Source organism: Chelonia mydas, chromosome 1 (genome assembly GCF_015237465.2).
Source record: "Chelonia mydas isolate rCheMyd1 chromosome 1, rCheMyd1.pri.v2, whole genome shotgun sequence".
In the NCBI taxonomy this organism is placed as follows: domain Eukaryota; kingdom Metazoa; phylum Chordata; order Testudines; family Cheloniidae; genus Chelonia; species Chelonia mydas.
The window spans coordinates 346,556,464-346,580,873 of record NC_057849.1 but is presented as its reverse complement, the minus strand read 5'-3'; the positions used below and the strand labels follow the sequence as shown (position 1 = coordinate 346,580,873).

The 24,410-nt window shown below is 59.2% G+C and overlaps 1 protein-coding gene and 1 long non-coding RNA gene across 2 annotated transcripts; both read right to left on the bottom strand.

Annotated features, from left to right (window-relative positions):
• Positions 1 to 667: 667 nt before the first annotated feature.
• Positions 668 to 17,824, bottom strand: LOC102931805 (protein FAM71F2). The gene is made up of 7 exons (XM_043521980.1): positions 16,334 to 17,824; positions 14,395 to 14,579; positions 12,854 to 13,109; positions 11,900 to 12,039; positions 11,559 to 11,638; positions 4,063 to 4,236; positions 668 to 1,018 (listed from the first exon to the last, which is right to left on the bottom strand). Exons 1-7 carry the CDS (start codon positions 16,493 to 16,495, stop codon positions 930 to 932), a joined length of 1,086 nt encoding a protein of 361 aa, XP_043377915.1. The 5' UTR covers positions 16,496 to 17,824; the 3' UTR covers positions 668 to 929.
• Positions 17,825 to 19,208: 1,384 nt separating this feature from the next.
• On the bottom strand, positions 19,209 to 23,391 carry LOC122461599. Its single transcript, XR_006283601.1, has 2 exons — positions 23,282 to 23,391; positions 19,209 to 20,914 (listed from the first exon to the last, which is right to left on the bottom strand). It is a non-coding gene; the product is annotated as an uncharacterized LOC122461599 (long non-coding RNA).
• Positions 23,392 to 24,410: the final 1,019 nt, after the last annotated feature.

The window sequence follows — 24,410 nt, the reverse complement described above, 5'->3', positions numbered from 1 at the left end:
GGGCTCTGAACTGCCGACGGGAATGCTCGGGGGTTAGCCCCATTCTGACTCTCGCCTTGGCTTTAAACAGTTCATACTGGTTCATTTGTTCCTTAGGCATTTCAGCCGCCACCTCAGCTAAGGGTCCACTGAGCTGCGGCCTGAGCTCTACCATGTATTGGTCTGTAGAGATGCTGTACTCAAGGAAGGTCCTTTCGAAGTTTTCTAAGAAGGCCTCAGTATCATCGCCTGCCTTGTAGGTGGGAGGAACTTTCTGGGATGGGAAGTGGTACCTGGAGAAGGATTGCTAGGGTTTGTTGGTATATTCTGCTGAGCCTTTGCCTCCCCAAACCCTACATCCCCTTTCCTGGGGAAGGCTTGATAAAAATCCTCACCAATTTGCCTAGGTGAACACAGACCCAAACCCTTGGATCTTAAGAACAATGAAAAAGCAATCAGGTTCTTGAAAGAAGAATTTTAATTGAAGAAAAAAATAAAAGAATCACCTCTGTAAAATCAGGATGGTAAATACCTTACCGGGTAATCAGATTCAAAACATAGAGAATCCCTCTAGGCAAAACCTTCAGTTACAAAAAGACACAAAAACAGAAATATCCATTCCATTCAGCACAGCGTATTTTCTCAGCCATTTAAACAAAACAGAATCTAACGCATCTCTAGCTAGATTACTTACTAAGTTCTAAGACTCCATTGCTGTTCTGTCCCTGACAAAAGCATCACACACACACACACACACACACACACACACACACAGAGCTCGAGCCAGCTGTCGCGGTTGTTGTAGGAGAGCCATAGCCAGGGTAACGCATTCCTTCCTGCGTTGTGTGTAGGAGAAGTGCGTATCCGCCGCACAGCCGACCAGCTCCAGCTTCCCCTCCCGACACCTGGCTGTGGAGACAGCATCCACGAGCTCGGGCTCAGCGCTAACATCAGAGCCTGTTCTGGCCCACGCTGCAGCAGTCTCTGACCCAGACAGCGCAGTCCAGTCCCAGAGGCAGCCCCCACGGCACCCCAGGACCTGCATGCAGAATAGAGAGGTCTGGTGAACCAGGGGGTACCTGTGAGAGGATTCAGAGTCACCTCGGACAGGTGCGCCTGTGCAGGAATATCTACTATGCCTTAAATCCACACTCTGTCTTCATCCACATTAGCTTTCGAGGCCTGGTCTACACTACAAAGTGATACTGATGGAAACTGCCTTGTATCAGCCTAGTGTCTACACTTACATTGATCTCCCGCCAGTGCCCCATTACGCCGACACAACACCACCCCCACCTGCGGCGCTGAGCCCCGGTCGATGTGCGGAGGGTAGACGAGCCCAAATCTCCTTCCACACTAGATACGAGGAGCGAGTGTGACAAACAAGGGGGGGGGACCCTGATAACGTGACATGAACTGCGCTGTGTGGAACGTGCTGGTTCTGAACTATTCAAACTATTGTTTGTGGTGGGAAACAGGAGCCAGTGGATGCAGTCAGGCCCTTGGGTGAGGCTGAGGATCTGAGCAGCTGCGCTCTGGGAGAACTGGAGGGGTCGGCTGGGTGCCAGGGCAGCCAGAGAGGAAGAGGCTGAAGCAGTAAAGGCAGAGGATGAGGAGGGAGCGGGGCAAGCGAGGGAAAGATGCGGCATCACGCTTTGGACACCGTCTGGATGTGCAGGGCAGGGGAGGGAAGTCAGAGGGGCCTGAGGGACAGGATGGGTGCAGGTGCATGAGGGGGTGCAGATGAAAGGTGAGTTTGGCAGATTGGACGGGAAGAGATCCCAGACAAGTTGGGGGGCGCCCGGTACCTCACTACCATGGATCTCACCGAAGGCTACTGGCAGGTGCCCTTGGACCCGGAGGCCCGGGCGAAGTCTGCCTTCACCCCCCAATAGGGCTCGTCGAGTTCCTGGTCCTGCCTTTCGGCCTCAAGGGGGCACCTGCCACCTTCCAGCGCCTGGTGGGTCAGTTACTGAGGGGGGTGGAGGGCTTGCTCTGGCGTCATGGACGATATCTGTGTCTTTAGCCAGACCTGGGAGGACCATGTGTCCCAGGTGAAGAGGGGGCCGGGCCGCCTCCGAGACGCAGGACTGACTGTAAAGGTGGAAAGTGCAAGGTGGGGATGGCAGAGGTGTCGTACCTGGGCCACAAGGTGGGGAGCAGCCACCTGAAGCCGGAGCCGGCCAAAGTGGAGGCAATCAAGGACCGGCCCACTCCCCAGACAAAGAAGCAGGTCCAGGCTTTCACTGGGATGGCTCCGCTGACCATTCTTTGTGGGAAGGGCAAGGCAGACAGGACCGAGCCGTGCCAGAGAGCTCTCTGTGCGCTGAAGGAGACACTTATCCAAAGCCCGGTGCAGTTAACAAGCCCTTCCTGGCGTTCACCAACGCCTCAGACGCCGGGCTGGGTGCAGTGCTCATGCAAACTGATACTATGGGGGTGACACCCCATCGTGTACCTGCGCAAGAAGCTGCTGCCCCGGGAGCAGCACTATGCGGCCATCGAGAAGGAGTGCCTGGCCATGGCATGGGCCCTTGAAAAGCTGCAGCCGTATCTATTTGGGTGGCACTTCACCGACCATTCGCCCCTCATGTGGCTGCACCAGATGAAAGGGGCTAATGCCAAGCTCCTGAGGTGGGGCCTGCTCCTCCAGGGGTATGACATGGAGGTGGTCCATGCGGGGGGGAGTGCCAATGTTATAGCCGATGCTTTATCATGGAGCGGGAGCCCTGAACTTCCCCGGGTCACTGGCTAAGTGACCCCGCTCAGTTCACACTCGAAGGGGGGAGAGATGTGATGAAGTAGGGGATTTTCTTGTTTTTTCCAATGGTTTGCATGCAGAGGAGGTGGGACTCAGTTTCCCTGGGTGTTCCTAGTTTAATGAGGTGATGGGAGAGGGAGTTTGTTGTTACAGAGGACCAGCAAGGGAACTTGGGACCCCAACCACTGGCGTGGAGAATGGAGACCCAAGCGACTGGCGACCTGGAGGCCCAGCTTGGGAGTCACAGCCGGTTCTGGCCAGTGGGAGGACAAAGGGCTGTGGGGAGAGGACCCGGGTGACATGATCAGCCAGTTCCAGCCAGTGGGGAACAAAGGACGGAAGAGAGGAGAGGCTGAGAGGAGGCAACCCTGTTTACCTGGACCCTGTTTACCTGGACAAAGGACAGAGGTGGGGCTTGGGGGCCAGGTGACATCAGATGCCCAGCTGGGAAGCAGGGGGGGCTCGGGACTCAAGAGAGGAAGCAGGCAGAGCCCACCTGGATACAAGGGAGACTTAGATGTACCGTGCTGAGGGAGGCCAGGCCTGAGGCCCGGAGAGTTTCCTGTGCTGGGTTCAGATGCTCAATAAACCTTCCTGTTTTACCCTGCCCGAGAGTCACTCCAGTCTAAAGATCAGAGTTGCATTATTCCCTCTGGGAGTGGAGGCCTGGGGGTCCAGAGCCAGGGGACTCCCTGAGGGGGCCCACGGCGAGAGACAGGCGTGCTAAGGCTCAGAGAGGTGTGGTTCCAGGTAACCCCCTACAGAGAGAGGGCTGTCACACTGAAGGGGGTTCCCCCCAGAGACCATACGGGGCCAAGAGTGGGCACGACCTGTGAGTCCGTGACACCTGGATTCCAGGCGCCTCTTTCACACAGTTCCACCCAACCCACCTCTGTACCCTAACACTCGTGCGGGTGAGAGCCGTCCCACCTTGGGATGATCCCACTGAGAAGGCAGAGGACCAGGGAAGGGGCCTGTCCCCGCAGCCTGGCAGTGGCGTGAGCCAGGGGGCTTTGGGCCTCTAACGGTGCTTTCCCCTGCTCCTCGGCAGGTGTCTCCTGGGTGTTTCCCCTGGCCGCTCTGAGCCAGAACCCAGTTTTGGGGGCTGTGTTCCCAGGGGTACAGGGCACTAAAGAACACCCAGAAGCTGCCAGCGTGAACTCACTTCCACTGCCACAATGTATTTATTACATTTGGGATTTCCCAGTCAGGCCCTACCAGCCCCGGCAGCCGGCACATCCTCTGCGCCCTCAGTGCTCCCGCCCGCCCCGGAGCCCAGTGCAGGAGGCACTTTCTCTCGGGGTGCTGGCCCTACTGCTGACCTGCAGCTACCAGGCTGCTGAGCCGGGACAGTGGCAGCAGCCCAGCAGGTGTGTCTCGTTCCCAGAGTCCATGGCACTTAGTGTCTAGCCACCGCAGGGCTGTCCTCAGGCTGGGTGTCTCTCCTGGGTCGCTTGGCCTGCGCCCCCGGCACCGCTCACACACCGCCAGCTTCCCTGGGAACCACAGGAGGGAGAGAATGCATGAACTCAGCCGATTCTTTTCAAACTCTTGGGTGCAAGTTATCTGGTCCTGATGATTTAAAAATATTCCACTTTCCTAGTTCATAGAATCACAGAAATGTAGGGTTGGAAGGGACCTCAAGAGGTTTGTGCTGAGGCAAGACGAGTAAACCTAGCTCATCCCTGACAGGTGTTTGCTTCACCAGCTCCTAAAATCCTCCAGTGATGGAGATTCCACAGCCTGCCTTGGGGGCCTGTGTCACGGAGTCCCCGGGCGATGCTCTGGAACTGCTCCCCATGAAGCCAGTCAGGACTCTGGGGCAGTCGCCTTCCAGTGAGCAGCCTGTCTTCAGGGCACACAGCTCACACAGCTTCCACCTTCTTGGGTCTGACCTCGGAGCATTCAGCATCCTCTGCCCCTCCGTGCGCTTCCCACAGCGAGTCCGCTCATGCGGGGCTCCTGGAGAAGCCAGAGGGTCCTGCACCCCAGCTTCGCAGTCAGACGTGACTCTCAGCCAGCCAGTAAAACAGAGATTTATTAGACGACAGGAACATGGTCTAACACAGAGCTTGCAGGTGCAGAGAACAGGACCCCTCAGCTGGGTCCATTTTGGGGGGCAGTGAGCCAGACAACCACGTCTGCCCTTCACTCCATGTCCCAGCCAGCCCCAAACTGAAAGTCCCTCCAGCCCCTCCTCCTCTGGGCTTTGTTCCTTTCCCGGGCCAGGAGGTCACCTGATTCCTTTGTTCTCCAACCCTTTAGCTCTCACCTTGCAGGGGGGAAGGGCCCAGGCCATCAGTTGCCAGGAAACAGGGTGTCGGCCATTCTCTGTGTCCAGACTCCTGCACACACCTGCCCTCTCGGGCTCTGCAATGATCATACACCCTTACCCCACCCCCTAGATACTTAAGAACTTCATAGGGGAACTGAGTCACCCCCACACTATTCAGAGGAAACATTAAGAACAGTCCCACTTCGTCACATCTCTCCCCCCTTCGAGATCGAACTGAGCGGGGTCACTTTAGCCAGTGACCTGGGGAAGTTCGAAGCCACCAACGTTCCCATGGATGCCCCAGCATCTCTCCCATTCCTTGGTAGGAGTTACACCAGGCCCTTCCAGTTTCACGCACTCCCTTAGGTCGGGGGTGGTCGATAGCACTCACAGGCCGCATGTGGGAAGGTTTATGCGGCCCGTGCCCTTTGGCCACCCCAAAACCCCAGGGGGTCAAACTGGGATTGGGTCTTCTCCCCATCAAGCTGGCCAAACACAGCCACTTGGTTATAGGACGGTTTAACTTTCTTAACAGCTTTCACTTCACCTGAGACCTTCTCAAGGCTCTCCACACTGGATCTTTCAACAGGACAGTCAGTGGATCCATTCACAACAGAAAATTTCTGGCTGTTAGGAACTGAAACTGTCTTGATTAAATCACTTTCACACCCTTCAGTGGGAGTAAACTGCTTGCAAAGACTCCATGAGGATTCCTTTCCCTAGGGCTTTTCTATGCAACAATTCACCCCTCACAGAAATTCTGCCCTTACCCTCTTTACCTAGGGCTTGCTCTAGAGGAACACTTTCCTGAGCAACAACAGACCCTTTCTGGGTCTCCCTTACATCCAGAATTACCTCTGGCCCATCCGGCGGATTCCTACACAATCCCCTTTCAGGCAAACTGACAGACTTCCTAGAGAAAAGGTCAGAAGCATTCTCCTTCCCTTTGCCACACACAAGTTCAGGAATCTTTTCCTTCTTGCTACAGGTTTCCACACCCTCAGTAGGTAACACAATCACACACCTTCATGCTCTCCTTGTGCCCTGGCTAGGATCTCACCCTGACTAGACAGAGTTGCGACACCCTTTCCCAACAAAACACTAGCAACAGGCAAAATACAAGCACCAGAATTGTCTGGGCTCTGGGATTTTACATAGACACTAACTGGATGCGACCTAGTTACAGGGCCATTCTCCTGAGCAGACCCAAACTTAGGACCCTTCCTTTCCTGGGCTTTAGCTGAATCCAGAACCAACTCTGAGACAACTGCACTATCCTCAACCATCACAGGCTGAAAGGCCCCTTCTGTCTGCTCCACAGACAAAGAAGAGCCGGACACACTTTCTCCTTTCCTAGACACACAGCTTGGGATCTCATTCCCCTTGTCCCAGCACACAAGGCTGGTCACAGACAACTGCTTGGAGATCAGGGTAGCTCCCTCCATAGGCAAGTCAATACCCCTGACAGACACAGGCACATTTCCTTCCCTGTCCCAATTCTCCACCCAGCTAACAGGTAAGGTCCAGGGACACTCATCTTCCACTCTCCTCGCCTTCCCACCCTGCTGACTAGACACAGCCATCGGCTCACAAGGCTGCCTAGGCTCATCCAGACTTTCCTTACCAACACCTTGCCACTCCCCACAGATCCCCTGCCCCGCCTGTGTCTCCCCCCACTCAGCTGGGGTCTTATCTTCCCCCTTGCTCAGCACTGCCCTTGCTGTCCCAGTGAGGGTAGGCAGCGAGCTCGCTGCTTTCCTCACAGCATCAGAGCCAGCCTGAGCCCCTTCTCCAGTGTGCAAGGGCGCAGGGAGCATCTCTCTGTCCCACCCAGCCCCAGGGGTCTGGTTACAGGCAGGCAGGTAGCCTGAGCCTAGCCGCTCCTCCCTGCTGCCAGCCAGGTCATCTGCATTTTCACTGACCATTTCCCTCTCCACCGATTGGTTCCCTGGATTCAAATTCAAACCCTTGGCAGTTACAGGAGCAGGGTCTGGATCCTGTCCCAAAGAGACACAGTCACCCCACAACAGGGTCTCGCAGCCGATATCCCGGAGAACCCCAACAACCAGCCAGCCTGACCCCTCCTGGGTCTGCACAGGGATCTGGGCAGTAGGCAGGGCGAGGGGCTTCATCCCTGGGACCCTCACCCAGCTCACACAGCCCCTCAGCATCTGAGGCTGCACCACCCAGGGCCTGACAACAGTTCTCTCTGTCCCAGGATCTCGCCACCCCAGGAATGTCTCCCCATTGACCATCACCTTCCGCTCCCCCTGGGGGTCCGAGGGGCCCGACCCCAGGAAACTCCACACAGACATATAGGTTGGGACCAGGAGTGGGAGCCCGTCCACCTCCCCATCCATCTGGCTGACGGAGTCTACGGCCTTGGGACCCAGCGAGGGAGCTAGACACCGGGGCTTTTCCGCAGGGTCCCCCTGGTTCAGATCTCCAGCCTGCTCAAAGGCAGTGAGGTGGGCATCCACATCCCCCCGCTCCTTAACCAGGGGCAGCAATTTAGTCTCGAGGTTCCCTGCGGAACTGGCCCCCCGGGGTCTATCCCCACTCACCCCTGGGAGGTCCCCTATGCCTCTCCGCTCCCCCATCGCCAGTTCATGCTGCTGCTGCTTCTGCAGCTCTTTCTCGGGCTCTCGCTGTCTCTCACAGTCCTTTTGCTCTCTCGGACTCAGCTCCAACCCATGCATCTCCGATCCCCGGATGGGGAACCCGATCGTGAAGACCCTCGTCTGGTCGGGGACAGGAGTCTTGGCGATGCCTGGCTACCACTCCAGCTGCTTCCAGGTCCTGCTATCGCCCCATTTCGGTCAGGAATCTGTTCCTAGAGCGGTCCTCCTCCTCCAGCTGCACGATTAACTGTGCTTTGGTGAACTTTCCAATGCGCAACCCTCGCTTTCTGCACAGGGTTACAATGTCCTTCTTCAGGAGACGGTGACAGGCCGTCACTCCGCTCTTCCCAAGTTGTTGTGGACTCACAGGCCTGTGTGCTCTCAGCTCCCCACAGTTTCCAGGGAGAACCCCAAGTATGCCAGCTTTTTCGAGGTCACCACCTCTTTGCCAGGGTCGAGCCGCAGACTCCTCCGCCCCTTGGACTGCTCGCTGCAATCCCCAGGGGAACCCTGTTACTGCCAAAGTCCTTCTCTCTCCCAGGGCCAAGCCGCAGGCTCCTCCACCCCTGAGCCTGCTCACTGCAGTCCCCAGGGGGACCCCATTACTGCACAGTCCTTCTCGCTGGTCACACACTCCCAGGGGTTTACCGCCCCCTGAAACCGCTCCTCTCTGAGCCTTCAGCACGCCTGGTCCTCGTCAATCCCCCTTCGTTTTACTGCTCCCCAGTCACTTACTGCAGGAAGCGCCATCCACGGGGTGCAGTACATCCCACCGCTGCCACCAGTTGTCACGGAGTCCCCGGGCGATGCTCTGGAACTGCTCCCCATGAAGCCAGTCAGGACTCTGGGGCAGTCGCCTTCCGGTGAGCAGCCTGTCTTCAGGGCACACAGCTCACACAGCTTCCACCTTCCTGGGTCTGACCTCGGAGCATTCAGCATCCTCTGCCCCTCCGTGCGCTTCCCACAGCGAGTCCGCTCATGCGGGGCTTCTGGAGAAGCCAGAGGGTCCTGCACCCCAGCTTCGCAGTCAGACGTGACTCTCAGCCAGCCAGTAAAACAGAGATTTATTAGACGACAGGAACATGGTCTAACACAGAGCTTGTAGGTGCAGAGAACAGGACCCCTCAGCTGGGTCCATTTTGGGGGGCAGTGAGCCAGACAACCACGTCTGCCCTTCACTCCATGTCCCAGCCAGCCCCAAACTGAAAGTCCCTCCAGCCCCTCCTCCTCTGGGCTTTGTTCCTTTCCCGGGCCAGGAGGTCACCTGATTCCTTTGTTCTCCAACCCTTTAGCTCTCACCGTGCAGGGGGGAAGGGCCGGGCCATCAGTGGCCAGGAAACAGGGTGTCGGCCATTCTCTGTGTCCAGACTCCTGCACACACCTGCCCTCTAGGGCTCTGCAATGATCATACACCCTTACCCCACCCCCTAGATACTTAAGAACTTCATAGGGGAACTGAGTCACCCCCACACTATTCAGAGGAAACATTAAGAACAGTCCCACTTCGTCACAGCCTGTTCCAGAGCTTAACCACCCTGAGAGTTGGGAACTTTTTCCTGATATCGAACCTAGCTCTCCCTTGCTGCAGATTAAGCCCATTGCTGCTTGTCCTGCCTTCAGCGGGCGCGGAGACCAATTGATCCCCGTCCTCTGTATAACAGCCCGTAACATACGTGAAGACTGTTCTTGGGTCCCCCCTCAGACGCTTTTCTCAGGACTAAACGTCCCCAGTTTGTTTGACCTTTCCCCATGGCTCAGGTTCTCTAAACCTTCCATCATTTCTGTTGCTCTCCTCTGGACTCTCTCCAGTTGGTCCCCATCTTTCCTAAAGTGCGGCGCCCAGCCCTGGACACCGAATCCAGCTGAGGCCTCCCCAGTGCCAAGCAGAGCAGGACAGTTACCTCCTGTGACTGACGTACCACACTCCTGTTAATACGGCCCCGGACGATATTATCCCTCTTCGCAACCACATCCTGCTGTTGACTGATATTTAGTTTGTGAGCCGCTGGAACTCCGGACCCTTTGCAGCTGCTGCTGGTTAGCCCTCGTGCCATCCCTTGGACAGCCCAAGCCGCCAGAAGCATGGCGTGCCATGTAAGAGGGCGGCACTCACCTCTCGTGAGCGCCCTCGGTCCGAGGACATGTGCCTGCACGCTCTCTCTCAGTTCCCTCCGGCCGAGTCTGTATGGGAAATACAAATCAACCCCCTTCTGGGGTAACAGGGGTCCTATCTCCGTACCCCTCCATTGGCCTTCCTCTCCCTGTAGCCCTCCCTGGGCTCAGGTCCTTACTTAATCCAGCAGTCTGTAAATGGTCTCGGGCCTGGTCTCGAGCCGTACCCCCAGCGCTCCCTCCCTGGAGGCGATGTCTTCGCCCGCTCCGGGCCTTTCTGGCCCCAGCTCTCCAGCTGGGCCACTCAACAGTTCAGTTCCCCTTCCAGGTGTGCATCAAAGTCCAGGCCACTTCCCCGGTAGCCCAGGGACCCTAAGAATAGCAGCCATCTGCCACATCGCTTTAACTAAACTGCTGCAATTCCCTGGGCCATTTTCCTGCGGCCCCAGCACCTTCTCCACCCTTCCTTCAGGGCCTTGTCCTGGCTGAGTCCTAGCAGCCAGCCCGGAGCTCCCTCTTGCTCCCCCGGTCCTGGAGGTCCTTCGGGCAGCCAGGAGCACCAGCTCAACGTCTCTGGCTCGTGGCAGAGACTGCTCTCTGCTCTGCACTGCAGCTCCTGTTATATGGGCCTGCTGGGCCCCGATTGGCCGCCCCCTGCAGCCCCCTCGGGTGGGCTGCATCCCACGCAGCCTCTCTAGGCCACTTGCAGGACTCACTTCCACTGCTTCTTTCTGGGATGGGGTGTGGTAGGACCCTGAGGCCTCTAGCACGGTCACATGCCTCCATGATGTTCTGTCCTGAGTCAAGTCTGGGGTAGGGTGCTCGTGAGGGACAGGTGTCTGACGCCATGCAGCCAGCCTGGTTTTGGTTTTCCAGAGGGTCTTTTCCTGCCTTCTTTCATTGGATCAAAGTTGAAGATGGCTCTCACAGAGAAGTTGGCAGGCATTTGGAGTAGACGAACATACCACCTTAGACTGTTTGAGAGAGCAGGGCTTGGATTCATACCATTTGAGGGGTTTGATTTTTTGAAGATGCTTCTTCTAGATGGTGTCCAACTTCACTCAGCTATTCCCCATTTTGTATCTGTGCATTTGCTCTTTCCTTCCTAAGTGCACTTATCGATAGTGAATTTCATCTTGTTGATTTCAGACCAATTCTCCATTTTATAAAGGTCATTTTGAATTCTAGTCCTGTCCCCCAAGTGCTTGCACCCCCTCCCAGCTTGGTGTCACCCACAAATTTTACAGGCATACTCTCTGCTCCATTCATTAATGAAAATATTGAATAGTCCTGGCCCCAGGACTGACCCCCACTAGAGACATCCTCCCAGTTTGATAGCTAACTGGTGGTTCTACTCTTTAAGTATGGTTTTTCAACCACTTCTCCACCCACTTATCAGCATTTCTCCTGGACCCATTTCCCTAGTTGGCTTATGAGAATGTCACATGGGATGGTGTCAAAAGCTTTACTCAAATCCAGATAAGTCCTGTCTGCTGCTCCCCGCTCATCCACTAGGACAGTGACCCAGCCAAAGAGGTTGGTTTGGTGTGATTTGCTCTTAACAAATTCACGTTCGCTCTCACTTATCACCCTCTTACCCTCCAGATCTCTGCTGGCTTTTAATGCAGCCAAAGGCTGCTGCAGGGGTTTCGCTCCATTTCAAGGGCGGCGTGACAGTCACACTCTGCGCCAGGGCTTGGCCGGCCCAGCCGCCCTGTGACGGGCAATTTGTGAGTCTGCGTTCAAGCTTCGTCCCTGCATGACCTGCCCCGCTCCTGGCAGAAAGGGCTGAAGTGGGGGAACCTCTTACCTCCTGACCAGCTTGGGGCACCCGAATCCTCTTCCCTGGCAGGAGATTTGCTCCGAGCCGTAAGATTCCAGGAGAAGAGTCTCGGGAAAGGGAAATGACATTGGTTCGTGTCTGTGCCAGGGCCTGTTTGCCCCCCTGGGCTGCACTGCGGGGGGGGCAGCGCGGTCGGACCATCTCGGCCCTTTCGTGCCCCGTCCTGTACGTGTAACCGCCAGCCTCGGTTCCTCCCACCTAGCTCAGGCCGGGTTGCTTTCAGCAGGCGCGACCGGCTCCTTCACTCGCTGGCTGGAGAGAGGGGCTTTGGGAGGGGAGTTCGGGATATTTGATGGGAGTCCCTTTACCTTCTCTGGACCGAACTGTCTTTCTCCGTTTTCCCCAAGGCTGCTCCTGAGAGATGGGAGAGCGTTCCCGACAAATGCTTGCCCATCCTCGCCACCACGCTGCGACTGGCTCCCAAGGGCGGCTGGGAATCAGGCACCAGCTGCAGGGGGAGACCACGGGGTAACGCTTACCATGACGTGTGTTTGTAAGGCAGCCGTCGCTGTGCCGCCAGGGCACAGTCTATGTGGTTTGGAGCAAGAGAAATTAGCACTCTCCAGACGCAGGGCTGAGCTCTCCGCTCGGTGCTTACCTGTCCCTGGGGGTCCCCCAGGGGATGTCCTGGGATGTCTCCAACTCCAGTTTCGACTTCAGACTCGACCCCCAGATCCCCTACAGGTCCCACAGAACATGGGGATGGAGAGGAGCCCCCAGGGCATCCCGGCCCCTGGCATGTGGGGACAGAGAGGGGCCCCCAGGGCATCCCGGCCCCCAGCACGTGGGGATGGAGTGGGACCCCCAGGGCACCCCAGCCTTTGGAACGTGGAGACAGAGAGGGACCCCCGGGGCATCTCGGCCCCCAGCAAGTGGGGACGGAGAGGGACCCCCAGGGCATCCCAGCCTCTGGAACGTGGGGACGGAGAGGGACCCCCAGGGCACCCCGGTCCCTGGCATATGGGGACGGAGAGGGACCCCCAGGGCATCCCGGCCCCTGGCACGTGGGAATGGAGAGAGACCCCCAGGGCACCCCAGCCTCTGGCACGTGGGGACGGAGAGGGGTCATAAGACCTCCTGTCCCTCTCCCTGGCCCCAGAGCCCCAGATGGGCTGCCCTCACAGCCCAGGAGTTATGAAGCCAATGCCCCCCTGTGCCTGGCCATCAGGCTCAGCCTTCAGGCAGGGCAGTTGAATGCCCTGCACCCCTCGGGCCCGTCGCTGGCCTGGGGCTGCCGCTCGCCTCACGCCCGGGCGACGTACCTGTGTGGGGGAGCTGGTGGAGGAGCTGCCCACACTCAGCACCAGGCTGTGTGGGACGTGGATGGAGGGGTCCTTGGTGGTGATGGAGAGCCCCCGCTGCAGGATGTCTGCCAGCCGGCTCCAGAGCGTGAACACGGCGTCAGGGTGCGCCTGGTGCAGCCGCAGGTAATAAACCTTCCCCGTCACCACCTGCACCCGCAGCAGGCGCCGGCCGCTGTCCTGGACCGACAGCCTGACGTACCTCAATGGGAGGAGCCTAGGGCCAAGGGGAAGCACAGGTTGCCCGAGTCCCCAGGGACAGGAGCGAGCGGCTGGAGGGTGGCTGGGGCCCAGCGCAGGCTCTGGGGTGTGGACAGGGTCTGGCAGCGGGAGGGCCACGCCTGCCCCACAGAGAGCTCAGAGGAAGGGGGCCTCAAAGGGGCTGGCTGCAGAGCCCCGTCCCCCCGCACAGGGACCGGCTAATGAGGGAGGGGACGTGGCATGAATGGCCAGACGGGCTGGCTTACAAAGGGTTAATGGAAACGCCACTCCCCCATCAGCATGGCAGTGACCCAACTTGGTGCCTGGGGGGGGGTCTGGGCTTCCTCTCTGCAGGAGCAGGATGAGGGGGTGCTGAGGCCCCCCGGATTTAGCAGCACAGCGGCAGCGCCCCCAGAGACCCCAGCCATGTGGGGCCGGAGCCGCAGAGTGTCCCGGGGGACACAGGTGACAGACACAGTGTGTGCTCCCCCAGGCCCCATGGCCGGAGCTGCTGGCCAGGGCAGCGCTCGGCACGCCAGGCCCCCAGACTCACGCACTCTGCCAGGGCACTGGAGTCAGCAGGCTGCATGTGGGAGAGGGGCAGGGGCTCGCCCTGCCCTAGCCCCAGTGGGGCGGGATTCGGTGGGACCCAACGGGCTTTTCCACCTCAGATGTCTAGCAGCTAAATCCCAGCACCTGAGAGCTCCCGGCTAGGCTCCCCACCCCAACCCCGTTCCCCACCTGCGAAGGGCCACGGAGGGCTCCTGGGCTGGCCTGCCCTCCCGGGGGGGCTTCTCCCAGCACTGAGCCAGAATTAGCCCTTAGCCTGTCTGTGCCTCCATTTCCCACCTGCACGACAGGGCTAAGAGTAGCTCACCCGCCTGCCGCGGCCTGGGAGGAGACGTTAGTGAGGGTGTATGAAGGTCTTGGGAGCTATGAACACAACAAGAGTTGTCCTGGGGAAGGGCCGGGGCCGGTCACTCCCTGACAGGGGGATGGATCCGGGCGGGAACTGCCCCCAGGGGGAAGGGCCGGGACCCATCGGTCCCTGACAGGGGGTGGATCCAGGCAGGGCTCAGCCCTGGGGGAAGAACTGGGGGCCCTATTGTTCATGTCACTTAGGCTTGTTTGGGGTCCCGCTCTGGCGATCACACTCGAGGGGCTCGTCCTGCCCTGGCCCAAATGGGCCGGGATTCAGTGGGACCCAATGAGCTTTTCCACCTGAGATGTCTAACAGCTAAATCCCAGGACCAGAGAGCTCCCTGCTTGGCTCCCCATCCCCGCCCCACCCCGTTCCTCACCTGCTTAGGGCCATGGAGGGCTCCTGGGGCTGGCCTGCCCTCCCAGGGGGGGTTTCTCCCAGCACGGCGAGCCTGGCGATCAGAAGCACGTTGGGGAGGGGCAGGCAGGGGTCCGAGGACGTCACCCCCAGGGTCACCAGTGTGGGAGCGTTGTGGATATCCACCCAGTTCCCCTGCTTCGTCACCTGCAGCAAGAAGGCCCTGGGTCAACAGCAGGAGACGGAAATGTACCCTCATTGAGACGCTGCAGAACCCCCCCACCTCCGTTCCCTGCCAAGCCACCGGTGCCAGGCCCCGGTGGAGGGGACGGAGCCCATCACCGGCGCCAGGGTGCCTTTCCTCCAGGTGCTTCCACGGGCTCTGAGAGCTCGCTGCTCCCCTGGGTCTGAGGCTAGTGCCCAGTGAAAAACCATCACCATCGCAAAGCTGCTGGCAGCCCTGGCACTAACCGGTCCCCTTGGCCTGCTGACAGGGAAGGTGGAGGCTCAGCTCCTCTCTCCCTGGGACTGGGACATGGGGGGAGTGGAGGTTCAGAGCATTTATAAAGCTTTGGTTACTTATCCGCATCCCCACAGCCGGGGTTTGAACCCCGTACCTTCAGCACCACACCACAGGCCTATGACACTTGTGTGCAAAGAGTAACTCCACTCCCTACAGCAGCAGCAGCAGTAGGCTGTTATCCTCTAGCGGGCCAGCCACTAGAAAGGGATGCTAGACACGCTGCAGCGCCACTGCTCCCGGGGCCATTCTCAAAGGATCGCTGGGCACCTCTGGGCTGTGAGTCCCTCCCACCAAACGGCCCCAGCAACCGGCTCTGAACTGGTTACCAGCTGGGTTTCCGACGTGGCCCCTCATCTAGGCTGCTAGAAGGGACAAGACAGCAGGCTAATGCATGCCCTCGGTGTGTCCCACGGCTGCTGCCACCTTGCAGCCCTGGAGATCTTCATCTGTGTCCGTTCCCCAGCACCAAACTTGGCGCATAGGTGATACCCATGAAAGGGTTAATTCACCACACCCCAAGGCTCACTAATTAGCCGATGACAGTGGGTTCTGATGATCTCATCCTTCTAACTTGTGTTTTCATTGCCTGCCATGCATGTGTAATGGATTTAGGTCGGTTACAAGGGGAGGTGTGTGGGCTGCACTCGGGAGAGGGGAACCCTCCCCCCCTCCTTCCCCCCCCCCCCCCCCCGGTCAGCGTGAGCTCCTGGACCTGCCCTAGCCAGCTAGCGTGTGTGAGGGAGGAGAGCGCGAACACCTGGGGCTGGGGCTGGCTATGTACAGGGGCGCAGAGATAGATACAGAGGGCTAGAGGGCTGCTGGAGGGGGATGGACAGATCTTCCTACAGACCACACTCACATTCCGTTTTTGACCCACCCCCAACTGCCCCCAAAGAACCCAATCCCCCGGAAACTGGGCCTGCCCCCTCCGTCCCAGGGGAGGGTCCCAGTGCAGCCCAGAAAAGGCCTTTACTCCCCCCATGCCCTGTGCTGTGGGCAGAGAGCTCCCCCTAGGGGGTACTTGGGCTGCATTTCCCCCACTGCCCTAGGGGCGCAGACAACACCCCGGGACAGCTGCAACCCTCCTCCAAGCAGGGCCGGGGAGACACAGCTGCTGTGCCCAGGGGGACTCCTAATGCCACCGCAGCAGAGCTCCCGCCACCCACCCCAGGGACTCTGCCAGGCCTGGCGAAGGAAGCACAAGGCCCTAGAGCAGGACGCCTGGCCAGTGAGTTCAGATCCTAGCTCTGCCCCAGCCTTTGGGACCGTAACGCAAACGGGGGTAACATCTGCTGGAGCACAGGAGTTTGCTGGACACCATCCAGCCCCGAAAGGGGAGTTTGAGCCTGGGACGGCTTGCCATTAATTTACGGCTAGTGCCACAGCCCGGCAAAGGCGGTTAAAGCAGCAGGAGGCCGTCTGGGCCAGCTGGAAGTACCTGGATGAAATTACTTTCAAACACTGCCGACTTGGGGAAAAGGTTGTAATCTGGAGATCGGAGGAGCTGGCAGAGTATCCCACCTTCCACCCCGAGGTGCACGCCCGAGGCTGGGTCATGGGCCAGGAACGTGCTCACGCGGAAGCGCCTGCCGCCGGCCATGCAGCCCTCGGGAGCAGCTCGTTAGAGAGACAGCATGCTGCTTCTGTCTGCTACGGCCCCCCGGCTTTCCTAGTGCTCCTCTGCCCCACAGCCGGGGACAGGACTACGCTGAGCATGTCTGCAGACCGGCAAGGCCCCATCTGCCACCTGCCTGGGAGCCGGCAGGCAGCCGAGTTTGTGATGTCACAATAACTGGCAGGTGACCTGCCCTGGCTAGGGCCTGGGAACGGCCTGAACATCTGCAGGGCCCGGGAGTGGCTTGGCCGGCCGGCTGCAGCTCCCCCCACCCCTCCACTTGCAGCAGGGCAAACAGCAGCCCCAGCAGCTGAGGGGCCAAGCTGGGAGGGAAGGCAGGACGGGGGGGTGGGGGCAGGAGCGCTCTCCACTGGATTCAGCAATGAGGCGGCTGGTGGAAGAGACGCGAGGGGCAGCAGGGCAAGGGGAAGCCCCCCTACAGGCGTGTGTGGGTCTAGCCAGCAGCTTTATCCGCTACAGGGCAGGAGAGACCCATTAACAGCCGCTCCCAGGCTGCTGGAGGGAGTCTGGCGGGGCACCAGGCCACACCTGCACCTGCGGGCCCCGGCCTCGGGGCCGGCTCCAGGGCTCACCGCGAGGTGGGGCCATTCCTGCGTCAGGAGCCTAGAGCAGGCGGGGTGCAGAGCCCCACAGCCAACAGAGCAGGGCATAGGCACTGCCAGCTGCATACCAGCGAGGCCAGGAGCCTGGGTGCAGCTTGGGGGGCATGGAGCATTGGCCTCCCCCCACACTGCAAGCCTCAGGCAGGTGCAGAATTCCCCCTTCCCCCACACCCAACATGCAGCCCCATTGGCCTGACTGGACCTGCCCCCGCCATACAGAAGTCACACTACACCTACGGCAGGGGCTCAGCTCCCAGCCAGACCCAGGGACCCCAGCCGCCGTTAGGGAGTCCTCCAGCTCTGTGCATTAGAGGGAGCCACTAAGTCCCACCCCCACCATGGGGTATAAACCTCGCGTTACAGCCCCCACCCCGCAACGGAAACAAGTCTCAAAAGCCTTCCCCAGAACTAGAGGCAGGGACCCCAGACCCCAGCAGCACTCAGTCAGTGCACAGGGTGGGGGAGCAGAGGGGCCGGGGACAGCACCAGACAGCTGCAGCCACAGCCCACGACAGGCTCTGCAGGGCAAGAGACAAACGATCAGTGGATCCAGGCCTCGCACACGGCTTCCCCTGCGCTGACCCCCTGCCGAGAGTCCTCCCCCACCCAGGGGAGCCTCCCCACACCCAGGCGGGTGCCAGGAGCTCGGCTTCAGGAAGCTTTGGAGCAGCAGCTGGTACAGCATTCAGACACCAGCCGTTTTACCTTTGGCCAAGGTCCCTCTACTGGGAACCTCCCTCCCTCCCTCCCCCACCCCGGCCTGAAACCACCACACATTATCCCCCTACTCAGAAAGCAAAGAACCACCCCCAAGTCTGCTGAGAGTCCAACCCTGCCCGAATTCCTAGGCACTAGGGCTTGGAATGGGTCCTCCTGTCCCACGTCAATGGGACAGAATGGGGCCAGGGCCCCCCACTGCCAACCAGCCCTGCCCACCCCATCCTGCACAGGAATGGGGAAAGGGTGCTACAGCAAAGGCATTTCCACCCCACCCACCAACCAACCATGAAAACTGTCAGTGTTTGCTCTCGTGGAGCAGATCCCCTGAGCTGCACGAATGGACGCCCAGCCCTGCCAGGCCCCAGCGGGAGGGCAGCCCAGAGGCAGAGCTGGAGGGGCTCCAGCCAGCCCTTTCATTCAGGGGAGCTGCCACTTAATGATCACACTGAGGAGGTGAAAACAATGAGGAGTCCTTGTGGCACCTTAGAGATTAACGAATGTATTTGGGCATAAGCTTTCCTGGGCTCGAACCCACTTCATCAGATGCATGGAGTGGAAAATACAGTATGCAGGTATAAATACACAGCACATGAAAAGATGGGAGTTGCCTTACCAAGTGGGGAGGTCAGTGCTAATGAGGCCAATTCAATCAGGGTGGATGTGGCCCATTCCCAGCAGTTGACAAGAAGGTGTGAGTATTAACACAGGGAAAATTACTTTTTGTAGTGACCCAGCCACTCCCAGTCTTTATTCAGGCCTAATTTGATGGTGTCCAGTTTGCAAATTAATTCCAGTTCTGCGGTTTCTCGTTGGAGTCTGTTTTTGATGTTTTTTGTTGAAGAATTGCCTCTTTTCAGTCTGTTATTGAGTGTCCAGAGAGATTGAAGTGTTCTCCTACTGGTTTTTGAATGTTACCATTCTTGGTGTCTGATTTGTGTCCATTTATTGTTTTGCATAGAGACTGGCCGGTTTGACCAATGTACATGGCAGAGGGGCATTGCTGGCACATGGTGGCATATATCACATTGGTGGATGTGCAGGTGAACGAGCCTCTGATGGTGAGGCTAATGTGGTTAGGTCCCATGATTGTCTGCATATCTATTCAAGGGACACCGAGTTGGCAGCGGGGTTTGTTGCAGGGCTAGGTTCCTGGGTTAGTGTTTTTGTTGTGTGGTTGCTAGTGAGTATTTGCTTCAGGTTGGGGGGCTGTCTGTAGGCAAGGACTGGCCTGTCTCCCAAGAGCTGTGAGAGTGATGGGTCGTCCTTCAGGCTAGGTTGTAGATCCGTGATGGTGCCCTGGCTACTTTCTTTGTTGGGCCTGTCCTGTAGCAGGTGACTTCTGGGTACCCTCCAGAAGCAAAAGCCCAGCCTTGGGCCTCTTGCTGCTGGCTAGCGAGGCCAGGGAGTTCCCAAGCACAGCCAGCCTGGGGCTCGCAGACATGAGCAGAGGGAAACCCGCAGCCTTGTCTAGAGCAGGGCTCTCGCTGTGGCTCCCATCCCAGGGCCGAGCCAGTGTGGGCAGGCAGGCAGCTTCTGCAACCCCCCCCAGCATGTACAGAGCACAGGGACGGAGCATGTGGTGGGGAAGGGGCCGGGCTGTCCAGTGGCACCTGGAAACACCATGAATACAGGGCATCTGGGTTGGTCACTTGCCGCAGCCCCTCCAACAAGCAGGGGCACACGTGCTCTGGGCACGCCCCAGACTCTAGCAACCCCAGGCCGCAGCGTTCTGGAGGTCACATGTAGTAAGAGACTCAACGTCCTTCCAGGCAGAGAGAGGCAAGCACATGCTGCGGCCAGTGGGGCAAGGGGGTAGACGCCTTTGTACAGAAATCCTGCCCCCCAGAAAGCAGGTAGGGCCCCTCTTCCCTCTGAAAAGAGAATCTGGAGCAAATGGATCAAGGGCTCCAGGTCCCAGAAGGCCACTGCCCCAGAGACAGGAGAGCTGACCCCTCACAGCTGGGCAGTGGGGAGCAGCGCTGCTAAGAGAGGAGGCAGGTGGGCAGGGAGTGGGAGGTTCCTCGTGCAGCTGTCCCTCCCTTGCTGGCTCACAGCAGGCCCCAGGGGGAGGGGAGGCCTCCCAGGCCAGGTAGGAGGCACATTAACAAGGGCTGCTTGTTCCATCTCCCCCGCACAGCGCACACCAGCTGCAGACTCCTCTCTTCCAGCCCCAGCCCAGCGCCCACAGGGGGAGCAGATCAAGGCGTCTCCAGCCTTGGAGAGCACTGGCTAGCTTTGCAGCTGGGGCTGAAGGACTAGAACAGCAGATCAAGATCATCGCCCTTGGAGAGGCCTTTCATTAGGGCAATACCAGCGCCTCGAAGAGCTCAAGATTCCTCCCCCCCAAACACACACACACACACACACACACAGCTCCCTCCCCACAAACCCATGCCAGGCCCCTGCTCTGCAGCAGCCCCCACCGCCCTCACTGCTCAAAATTCACTCTAAGGGCAGACACGAAGCCTCCCATTCCCCACTGCCCCAGGACATTCTGCATGGTAGGGGTGCAGAGTTGGAGAGGGATCTGTGCGCAGGACACCTCCCCAGTGGCTCATGGTGGCCCTGCCATCAGCATAATTTTAGCAGGGACGTTATCTGAGTAGCCACCACCAGGCCAGAAGCTTGGTGCCCTCCGTCTCACAGGAAGGGCCACACCAGCAACGCAGCCCTGAAGAGCCAAAGCCAGAGTCCAAGCACCACGGTGAGCCCTCAGGGAGTAGTCCCTGTGCCCCCCCAGAGCTCAGAGGTACGAGCCAAAGGCTTTGTTTGTCCTTCGCTTCGCCTGTCCTTGGAGGATCTTCGGCTGCCCCTCAGCAAGGCTGCCCCCCGGTTCCATCCATGGGCTGGAGAGGCACCGCTCCAGGCCCTGAGGGGCCATCAGGCTGTCCAGGGAGTCCATCAATCCAAAGAGAACCGACAGCAGGGACAGCAACGCACCCAGCAAGTAGAGCTTCACCACCCACTGCATGGCTGGGCAGGAACAACCAGGAGAGCCTGCGCGGTTCTTGGGGGAGGGAAGGACTCTGCTCCCAGTCCCCGGAACACCACCAGTCTGCTCCTGGGAGGACAGAGAGATCAGTGTAAGCGACTAGGTGAAATCACTGCACGTTCAATGGCAAGGACCCACGTGTAGTCAGTGGATCACAGCTATCAGCTAGCAATATAAACTCGGCCTAGGCTTCTGGACCCTTTCGTGGGGGAGTGTGAGCCAAGCCTTTCTGGCTTACCAGATATCCTGTGACTGCGTTCTTGGAATGGCCCTGATTCGGTTACAGGGCAGAGGAAGAGGGGATGTGGCTTGCTAGAGCATACTCAGGATAACCAAGGAAAGTCCCATTCAAATAGGCTTTAGAGTTGTTGCTAATAAGTACGTAAACATGGTCTACAATCCAGTGTGTAACATGGAATTTCATATTTGCCCCTAAGTAATTACAGAACAAGCCAGAGGGGGTGTTGATAAAAGTAGGGGGTTATCTTGGGTATAAAGGGAATGCAGAGACTTCACTGGCCTGCTACACTGCAGCTGATCAGTGGAGTGTGGCCTTCTGTACTGACACGGACGTAACCCTGCTCCTTGGATGGGAGCTCCGAGTAGCATGGGTCTCATCTGCTACAGCAAGCAGTGCAGGTCTGCTTTGCTAGGTCCCTAAGGTAGCCTGTGAGCCGTCTGGAAATATTCTTACAGTCAGCAAGTTAGATCAGGGGTCTTGTCCTAGGACCACAGCAATGCCTTCCTCCTGCCCTGCCGCTCCCCTCTGGGCTAGCCTGCACAACAATGCAGTGAAAGACAATGGTCTGAAGTAAACAGGATAAAATTCAATAAGGACAAATGCAAAGTCCTCCCCTTAGGAAGGAACAATCAGCTGCACACATACACAATGGGAAACGACTGCCCAGGAAGGAGTACCGCGGGAAGGGATCTGGGGGGTCATAGTGGATCACAAGCTAAATCTGAGTCAGTGTAACAAAACAAGCAAATATCGTTCTGGGCTGTATTAGCAGGAGTGTTGTAAGCGAGACAAGAAGTAATTCTTCCGCTCTGCTCAGGCCTCAGCTGGAGCATTGTGTCCAGTTCTGGGCACCACATTTCAGGACAGATGTGGACAAACTGGAGAAAGTCCAGAGAAGAGCAACAAAAATGATTAAGGGGCTAGAAAACATGACCTGTGAGGGAAGATTAAACAAACCCAGTTTTTTCAGTCTGGAGAAGAGAAGACAGAGAGGGGACATGAGAACAGTTTTCAAGTACATAAAAGGTGGTTACGAGGAAGAGGGAGGAAAATTCTCCTCCTTAACCCCAGAGGGCAGGACAAGAAGCAATGGGCGTAAATTGCAGCAAGGCCGGTTTAGGTTGGACATTAGGAAAAATGTCCTGACTATCAGGGTGGTCACGCCCTGGAATAAATTGCCCAGGGAGGTTGTGGAATCTCCGTCATTGGAGATTTTTAAGAGCAGGTTGGAAAACACCTGTCAGGGACAGTCTAGCTAATACTCCGTCCTGCCAGGAGGGCAGAGGACGGACAGGACCTCTCCTGGAATTGTAGGGCTAGAGTGTCTCCAGCTATGGACTTCAATAAGCCCCCACCAGGGTAACAGCAGCCACTGGCCTGGGCCAAGCTGCCACTACAGATCTTCAGAGAGCCCTACCAGGAACCCCTGAATGTTTGTGGGCCCTTTACAATGGGCTCAGCCTGGGAAGCTTTTGTAACCATGTTCTCTCCGTTTCGGAGGTTCCACCCCCATTACAGATTCAGGCTTTGAAGACCCCTTTTCCCCAGGACAGTGGGAGAGCGGGCTGGTGTGGCTGCCCTGCCAGCCTGCGAGGCAGGGGGATTTACAGTCAGACCCGAGCTGGTCTTCGGTCACGTCTGCCACCGCAACGGCACGGAGCGACCCAGCGGCTGGGACAGCCCTGCCCCGCACCGGCGCCATTAGCCCGCCCCGCATCCCCGCTCAGCGGAGGCAGGAGCAAGAGACACCGTCCCCCAGGGCAGCTTTTGAAGCCTTCCAGCCCTCAGCTGGGGGGGGTCCCCTGCACTCCGTGTACCCCGCAGCACCAGTCAGGGGGCAGGGCCCCACGGCTGGGCGAGCAGAGGAACGGGCCCTGCAACGCAGAGAGCAGCAGGGACCAAGGCGACCAGCCCAGCAGCATCCCCCGGGACAGAACGGGGGGGCTGCCACGGGTCGCCCCGCAGCTCCCACCCTGCGCCCCGCAGAGTCTCCGTCGCTTCGCGGACAAGCGGCCGCCCCACTCACCGGCACCGGCTCCGGCTCGGCAGCCCCCGGGCAGCACCGGCAGCCCGGCCCCCCCGGGGCAAGCGCTCGGGGCGAGGCGGCCCCACGGGCCAGACCCCCCAGCCAGCGGCAGCCGGCTTCCCTCCCCGAGCCCGCGCGCTCCGCACCCCCAGGCTCGGCAGCCGCTCACCCGCCGGCCCGACGCGGGTCCCTCCGCAGCGCGCCCCGACCGCGGCGCGTCCAGCAGCGCCGAGCGCGACACTCAGCGTTCCAGCGCCGAGCGCCGAGACTTTATCCCCCGCCCCCCCGCTCTGCCTCGGGGGCGGGGCCAGCCAGGGGCTCCGCCCCTCCCCCAGGTCCGCCCTCCGGCGGTGGGGGTCACCCAGGCGAGCGGCCGGGGGGGCTGGCCCCGAGCTCGGCGCCTCCCACCTCCCTGCCCTGCGCCGGGGCCGGGGCCGGGGCCAGCCCCACCTGACCAGCACAGGTGTCCAGAGAAGGGAGCCCGCCAAGGGCGTGTGGGCCCCGGGCCCCTCTCCCCAGGGCGCAGGCTGGTCCCTGGACACTGCTCGGTTACATTCGCCCCTTGCCAAGTTTCCTCCCGCTCCCTCGTTCTCCCGCAGCCGCCTGCTGGCCCCCGGGCCGCTCCCCGGCTGGGGCCCCTGGGCACCCTGGCAGTGCGAACACTCCTCCCTGGCAGGCCCCCAGCCTGGCACCTGTGGGGGACTGGGAACAATGTCCCTGGAGTGAGCTTCTATCCACCCGGCCTGGCTGCATCGCCAGCTCAGCCCCTCAGAAGCCGGCCACCCCCCGGGGAGCAGCTGCCGGTGGGCCGGGGGGGGGGATGGATCCTGAGCGGTGGTGAGGCCCTGCCAGTCGCTCCAGCTTCCTTCTGTCCCTTCCTTTCCCTTTGCCTGAGTCTGCCTTGCTGGGCTGGTGTGGACGAGTCGCTCCTTGCTGCGAAGGGATTGCCTGCGGCGGGAGTAAGAGCGGACCAGGGTTAACACTGCACCTAGACCAACGTCCCCCACCTCTTTTCTCTCGCCAAGGAATCGAGTCCTAGTGCCAAGCAAGACGCGGGTAGAGTCGGCTACAAACCCCTCGGTGAGCCCCCCTCTTTTTCTTCACTTCAGCTAGGGCCTAGCCTGACCCAAGACAGGAAGAGATCCCAGCTGGGCACAGGGCGATAAATTCGGGTGCTCTGTGAACCGACAGCACCTTCCACCCAGAGATCTCAAAGCACCGCGAAGCTCTGATACCCGCTCACAGCCAACTCCCGTGGACGGGGTACCGTTAGCAGACCCATTTCACAGAGCGGGAAA